At 31.6% G+C, this 8,452-nt stretch overlaps 1 protein-coding gene across 1 annotated transcript in view; it reads right to left on the bottom strand.

Moving 5' to 3' along the window:
* The window catches only part of LOC106471143 (thyroid adenoma-associated protein homolog), a 239,364-nt gene that overhangs the window by 9,013 nt on the left and 221,899 nt on the right, over positions 1 to 8,452 (bottom strand). The window contains exons 15-17 of the mRNA XM_022400645.1: positions 5,001 to 5,163; positions 2,853 to 2,966; positions 329 to 486 (exon numbers count right to left, since the gene is read on the bottom strand). Coding sequence (XP_022256353.1) covers positions 329 to 486; positions 2,853 to 2,966; positions 5,001 to 5,163 — 435 coding nt within the window. The remainder of the gene's footprint in view (positions 1 to 328; positions 487 to 2,852; positions 2,967 to 5,000; positions 5,164 to 8,452) is intronic.

Below are 8,452 nucleotides of genomic sequence, written 5' to 3'. Positions count from 1 at the left end.
AACTTTAAAATTTAAACTTACGTTTTACTTTTCTTACTTAACTAAACGACTACTCTATAATTAGTTAGTTATACTACTAACTAACAACTACGTATTAGTTATATATATATATATATATATATATATATATACATACACAAGCTCATTTAATGACTTATGCTTTTAAAGAGAATTATTTAAAAAAATAGGGACATTCATTTACTGAAAATGTTAAGCGATTGGAATAACTGATGTAACTGAAAACATATCATGTTTCTTCTCCTTGCTGGAGAGGGGGAAGAGGTTTTACTGAATTTGCGTATAAGTAGTTTATGAGAAAAAAGTATACCTGATAGCCATTTTCATCCAAGTTACAATGCAAGCACCATTGAAGAAGAACAGACATACAATGAGCTGGAAAAGTAGAACCTAATAGTTGGATAAACTGTGTAACAGCTATCTTCAAAGCTAACTGAGGAACGACAGGCTTGTTTCTAATATCACATTCTGAAAAACAAAACAAAAACTGACACATGTTAAAGTGTGAAACAATACAGGTTCCATAAAGCAATTTAGAAAATGTATTCAACTCTTTCTTTTTTCAAGGTTTCTAATGATATCATATATAAGTATGTTAATTTTATTTCAAATGTGTTAAAAACTGAAACTTACATAATAATCAACAGTAATTCAGTTTGTTAATTTTCTTTCATCTTCTTATGTGGAACAATAGACCATTAACACAATTATCTCTTGGACAAAGATAAAGCTGAGAGACAGGAGCACTCAACATTCCAATAGCCATTTTTCAACCAAGAAAAATTAAAAATATTAATGTGATTTAGTCCTCCCTCTGGTCGGTAGTTCTAAATTATACATGATTATTCCCAAACCCTAGGGGACCCTTACCTGGCTATTTAGCCCACGTGTTGACGTAAGATGCTGGCTAGGTTAAAAATACTATTATTAATACTGAATAAAATAGTTATCATATATATATATATATAAGTTACACTTGTGTCTTATAGTATATATATGTCTGTGTACATTGCAAATATATATATCGATATGAATAACATGAATTAAATGATATCTCTACACTATACACATGAATTCATCCTATATCAATTACATGTAGGACACTTGCACTTCATTTTTAGTAGCTACAAATAAAATGTAGGGTGATAAAAATACTTCAACAATTTCAAATATTTAAAACATTGAGCTCAGAGAATAATTAAAATTATCATTAAAGAAAGAAAATTAAATTGAAGTTTTTGATGGAGAACAAAAGAAGATTTACATGTTAAACACAAAAATGCAGCTATAAAGTCATAATAATACAAAAATCACTTAAAGCACAACTGTTCTAGTATAGTAGCATAAAAAAATTAATGCTATTTCCAGTAAAAAAAAGTTGATAATTAGAAAACTACGTAAATTTTTTTGTTTTTCAGTCAACAGTTATAAAAAGATTTCACATTTTCAATTCCATTATTCATCTAGACAAATGTGCATTTTTTACTCTGAGCAATTTCTATTCACCGTGCCTTTAAATTATGACACTACATTGTAAAACTTAGTTAGGGTCCTCTGAATTCAATTTTCATATAAATAAATATTCATGATGTCAGAAAAACATGTAGGTTCAATAAGTCTTGACACAAAATGATAAAAATTCTATAACCCAAGCACTTTCAAAATGTGGACCTTTCTCCTTCAGGGGCAAACTGGGAATGGTGGTGTAATCAATTGAATGATATGTAAAGGAAGTTGAGTGACATCATGAAGGTCATCTGGTCTTCCAGGAAATGTTTAATATATTTTTCCATGCACTGTTGTAAATGTGTTCCATTTCCAGTACAACATTGCCAGCCACATTGTACATGGAAAAATATGCTGAACATTTCTTGGAAGACTAGGTGGCCTTCATGACATCACTCAACTCCCTTCAATATAAATATTTCAGACTACGTAATTCTTTAATCCATATGCATCTGAAACTGATATGATAACAGCAGTCATCACGGTTATCAACTGGTGAGAAAGGATCACAAAATTTAATATGATTGAAACTGTTTAAAATATTTTTCTAGAATATTCTTTTACGATTAAATACAGTTTAAAATAACTGAGTATTAACAGAGGCATCCAGACACCAGAGACTTGTTGTGTGTAACAAGTACTCATTTATATAAATTATTGGTCACAAATATCTTTTGTTACAACAAATTCAGGAGTAGTGCAAAATAATTTCTAATATATAATTTCAAAACTGGAGAAACAGATGGCAGATGTATTTACAATCCAGATCAAACTCAATAATCAGATAGCTAAAATAATATGTTTAATCTAATTTTACACACACACACACATGTATTTGTAATAGGTAACTATAGTACTATGACAGACCCACTAAATCCATATACATTTATCCAAGTCTAGAAGAATTTCTGAAGTTTGTCTATGAATAACTATGTAAAACAGTGTTAGGTAAAAATAAAATTTAATATTAGATACCTACCAAATATTGTAATCCTAAATGTGAAATTACAGTTAGAATTTTTCTTAAATGTCTTCAGAAATATGAAAAAATACTCCACCTTTTTTATAAATACTAAGATATCTATAGAAACAATACATTGCACTAAAGTCTTATTACAAAACAATTTTATAACACAACTCATTATCAAAAAATATGGAAGGATATCAAATTTAGGGAGTTTTCCTTGTTTCTCACCAAATAAATATTCAACAAATCAGTTGACATTCTAATAAATATGCCATTTTACAGTAATAAACAACTCTGAAAGTATAGGTCAAATTCATAAAAGCTCAAATGATCTATTCAACTACAAAAATCATTTTTCTACCTTCTGAATTGTTTTCAATGACTGAGATCACAGTTCCACACATGTACTTGATCACAGGTTCATCATCTTGTAGAAGATTGACCACGGCAATCCACAATGGAATCATTCTGAAACCTTATATAAAAAATTTCACATTTATTAAAAACCTCATTTAACTTTGTTAGTATTGCACAAACAACAAAAAATTTTATGCAATACAACTTTTATAGAATGATAAATAGATAAATAGTAAGTTTCCAATCAATTTATGAATTGTTTAACCATATATCATCAAGGCTTTTTTATTTTTAACATAAGCATTTAATGAGCTATTTAGAAGAAATCGTAAAGAAATTTTAAAACTTCATAATTTACTGGTGATTTGTACTATTAAACATAAGAGATGTATATTAATAATATACACCATTACAACAAAAGTTGCAGAAGTTACATTATTTGTTTTTTGAATTTCATACCAAGCTAAACAAAAGCTATCAGCAAACCATCTCTAATATTGAAGTGATAAACTAGAGAGAGGGCAGTTCACCATCAACTCTTCTGCTACTCTTGTCACAACTGAAAAATGGGATTTGACCACCATTCATATAAAACATCCACAGCCTAAAAGTGTGCAGCACTATTTTCTATTTTATGGTAACAGGACACAAGTCATGGATCCTCAGATCCACAGCCTTGCATGTTAACTACTAGGTTGTGCTTGGCCCTAAGTTGCATAAGATTTAATATTTTACATAAGGTAATATTAGCAGATGGTGAAAACAATTTCTAAAGCTTCATGCAATTACTGACAATTTATATTACCTAACATTATTACTATATTGAACATTTTTCCATATGTTATGTTCCATGTACCTGTCATAAATCATTATGATATACTTTACAAATGTAGCAGATTTAAACATTTGAAACTACTGCTGTGAATACTAGTTCATATCTAGAGTATTTTAAAAACAGGTTTTCTTGTTAACATGAGAGTTTCCATTTTCCTAATCTGTAAATGTATTTCCAGTAGATATTTCCCCCATGTGTCTGCCTATAAGATTTGCATGCCGCTAGCCTTGAGATAACTTCCGTCTAAATTCGTGTTTAACATGAACTGCACTGATGCATGTGCAGTAACTCCCCCTATCCATTTGTGATAACTTCATTAGTAGACAAGGCAAGAGAAAAATGGTGCACCAGAAGTGGAGAGGATAGGTGGAAATATGTGTGGAAGTATCTATTGGAAATACATTTTCAGATTATGAAAATGCTAACTTTCAAGACAATAACTTACCTCCACTCACAAAAATGCTAGAATCCCACTTTGAAGTAGTGGAGGAGCCAAGTGCAAAAATTAAACTTAGATGGTGGGGACCCCAAAAAGGAGGTGTCTGTGATAAGTAACAACGAAAAGTCCAAACAGGACTCAAGAGTTGATCCAAAGCTGAACAATAAGAGAGGTAAGAAATGGAAAAAAGATAGTAAAGAAAGTACAGTTGCCCTCCTGAACAGCAGTTGGCTGAGGAAGAAAAGACCAGTCTAGGTAGAGGAGTATATAAATTCAGTGAAAGAGGCCAATAGGCCATTCATGACTGAGGAGAAAGAATGTTGGTTGATGGGACAGGAATAGGAGGCCTAGTAGGCAAGTTGTAATCCACTTCATGCTGAACAAAGGCTGCAATGTTTACAGAAGTCATAGTAGAAATAGGGTCTATGTGTATAGCATCATCACTCACATAGGACTAAGTAGAAGTTATCATAATTTGAAAATTCAAGATAATAGTCAATGCTTTTGGAATGAAAGCTAGTGTAAAACAAAAACCAAAGTTTTGTTGACAAATGTAAATCTCATCAAATTAAACTTAGATGAAAAATTTTGACACATATGTTCAATGTAATGCCAAGGAAAAGAATGAAATTATCAAGAGTGCAAGTTCATAGGGGCAGTTACTATGCATAGAGGTTGTTTTGCCCTCCTATTGGTGGAGAACTACTGTCACATGATGACAGCATCATGCACCAGTGCAGTTCACGTTAAACACATCAATATGGGAGGGAGTTAGCTCAAGGCTAGTGGCATGCAAATTTCATAGGCACAGATGCACAAGGGCAATAGCATTTCTGTGTGATGAGTCACACTTATCACTACTCTATTTAGTCACAAACCTAGAATATGTCGTTCATCCCTTAGTAATGATGCTATTTTTAGCAATACATGGACAGCAGCATATCTACAGGCTACAGTTCTGTCAGGTAACGAAGTTCCTTCTATCTCTATAAACCATTTATGAAGCAAGTTTACAGCATCCTCTTTATCTGCATCAGATTCCTGAGAAAAAGAAATTTTTAAATAGAAAATTTTGTGTAGTTTAACCTAAAATATTCTTTGCAATACTGTTTATAATGGCAAAACTGGACAATAACATAGTTTCATATTAGAAACAATTAACCTAAGCCACTTGTCTTCTATTATTGTACTATCTCAACTATAACTGGTATGATTTTGATAAAATCCTTATGCCTTAGCTTATAAATATAGTGATAACATTCTACTTGAAGTTATATTAAAGTGAAACAAATAATATAATTAAAAACATGTGTCATGATTATTCAAGTTCTATTATAATCATTCATAACTATATATCTATGATAGTGTGGTACAGGACAGAACCATGCATTTCCTATCCCTTTAGTTAACATGTACAGTTTTAGAAATAGTCGCTCATGTAATCAACCTAACTTTTCCTTATTATAGCTGTACCCAGGATTTGGTTCTAAAGTTGGCCATTAACCACATTCTCTTGCAGGAAAAATAGTTTGAGACATTCCAAGGTAGAAGGCTGTCCTTTCTGTTGGTAAATTGCGTAGTGGTCCAATCTGCTCTTGAACCTGATGGGGGGGGGAGGGGGGCAGTAGCCCCCTAGCTTGCAATACATATGGCCATTGAGGCAAATTTGCAGCTTTTGTTTGGATAAAATTAGAAGCAGAAAATATGGTGATTTGGGCACTTTTTACCTCTTTCATTCAGGAAAAACTGGTATCAGAAGTTTCTTACTCATAACCTCATTCGGGTAAAAATGATACAGCTCCCCCCTACAAAAAGTCCCTCATTTGCTTATGCCTATATTTCATGTTACAAAATTTTGAAAAGGAGAAGTCAGAGCTCTGACACATAATGTCGAACAGAAAAATGAAGATGTTGAATATTTCTTTAATGTTTCTTTTTGAAATTAGTGAGTTAAAACTCACATATAAAAACTTAAGCTACATTTTAATGCTAAGATTATTGACATAAATTGATAATAAAGTGATCTATATAAATTTTGAATGTAACACTGTAAAAGGTCGTGACATGTGTACTTTCACCTGGCTGTAGCACAAGAATTAAAGATTTCTCCATAATCTCTTATCATTTCAACATACTTACAACAACCTCCTTCTCTGTTCTGTAACTATGTGTTGTAACTGTTTTTGATCATGTTTTTGTTAAATAAAGATTGTTGTTCTATACATTCTGTGTACTGCTTCTTTCTTTGTTGGCAAACTCAGTCAGAATTCAAAGAAGGACATAGACCCATATTCAGTGATGTGATATTTATTGAACATCCAATAAGCAGGCCCTAACTGACTGCATGAAACCTGTGTACTGTAATATACCACAATGGCATGCTGTACCTTTATCATGTATGTAAAAGTTTGATTTTTATATCATGTTTTAACTTTTTCCACAATCGGTACATTATCTTGTTGCAACTAAAATGGATCATTACAGGCATAACAGGACACTGCATTTCAGTTACCATGGTTGTGTTACTTGTTGCAGGTCTTTCACATGGTTTAAGTGTCCAAAGTTAATCCATGCTCCTTTGTTTTCCAATACCTAATGAGATATCTCCCAGTTAGGAAAATTTAAATCCTAGCTTAGAACACATCTTTGTGGGCTGAGTGCAGGAATATCTTGCATTGGAAAGACTGTTACATATCTTTCTCCAAAAGTGAAAAAAATTTTCAGTAGCATTACACTACTTATGAAATGCCAAACAATATGAAAATGTAGTTGTAATATATGTCAATCCATCTTGACTTTAAACCAGCTATGGTTGCTAAATGACTTGCTGGTTTGCATATTCAAAATAGTTTTAATATAACAAAATGTGTTTCTCAAACTCTGAGAACTAGTGTGGCAATATATCTGTTTCACAATTAGTGTTTTCAACAAATAGAAAAGTATATGCTGAAGTACACTAGACAATGTTTAGATTGACAGTATGGGAAGGATAACTAGCTTTTAAATGATAACCTGTACCAACAAGTTTTTATTGTTGTGTCATACATTAAAGCTTGTTAATTTGATCTGTGAACTGAATAACAGATTTGTAGGACTAGGATTACATTGTGATATATTTCTATTCTTGGTGATTTTCGACACATGATAAATTTAATTATCTCTCTTCTTTGTTTTCGTACAAGTATGCAAGCCCATTTCTACTTTTGGTATACAGAAAAAACAGGCAAACTGTACAGTAGATAATTAGTGTTCAAAGATAATCATACTTGTCCTAGTGGTTAGAATGCTAAGATTGTGAAACTGAAGGTTAATGGTTGCTGGAAAACATGTCACACACTTTTAGGCTGTGCTATAACAATGTTTATCTAGTCCTGGTCAGACCAAACATTTTGAGAAATAGCTTTTGCAGAGAACCCTTTCTTAGTTTTGCATAAAAATTATAAAATAAATAAATAATCACAGTTTAGAAAAAAATATTCCAGGTATTTAGCTTTCCTTGGAACTACTTCCTTCATTGCTTGACACCATAGTTTCTATTCTAACAAGTTTTTTGCAAAGGACAGCAAGGTTCAAATTCAGACCACACATCTTAACAAACTGCCATAGTATATGGATGCTGGCTTCCAAGGCTATATATGAGCATAGTAAAGGAATCAACTGCAACTGGAACCACACCAGGAGACTTGACAGGTATGTGGTCAAATAGAAATGTTAAGATTCCAATTTCTTCAGTCATCTTTCTTGTAAGCATTTGTCAACATGTTTATTATCTTGATAATGCTGCTATGGGTTTTTGTGTCCAAGAGTTCTCTTTGTAATCATATCCTTCATTTGTCAAATGAAAATATGTTTTGTTCTGCAATTTAACTTAACCCTATAAGCACGATTACACTTTCTAAAATCCTTTCTGCTTATGTTACTGAGTTACATTCAAAATTCAATTAAACAATTATACTATCCATTTATGTCAATGAAGTTAACATTATAATGTATGTTATAATCAAAGTTTTACGTTATCTATGTTTAAATTCCTTTGTTTCAAAAGAAATTTTAAAAAAATACTTAAACATCTGTTTTATTGTCATGCCTCTTTCATTTTAGAATGAACACAAATTATAACGTGAAAACATAAATGTTTAGATGAAATAGCTTAAATCTCATAAGACTATACATTTATATATATTTATTATTTTTTATTATACTGACCTTTCACCCATGCCTGGCTAACAATACAGAAGTTACAACTACGAGGCTGACAAGCACTCATGTTACCGTATCAAATAACATAAAGGTGTCCTTTGGTCTGTACAAAGTAACTTGTCTTGGCTGT

The sequence above is a fragment of the Limulus polyphemus genome, unplaced genomic scaffold, assembly GCF_000517525.1.
Source record: "Limulus polyphemus unplaced genomic scaffold, Limulus_polyphemus-2.1.2 Scaffold110, whole genome shotgun sequence".
Lineage (NCBI taxonomy): Eukaryota > Metazoa > Arthropoda > Merostomata > Xiphosura > Limulidae > Limulus > Limulus polyphemus.
Note: the sequence above shows the minus strand (reverse complement) of the source record. Positions and strands in the feature narration are given on the sequence as shown.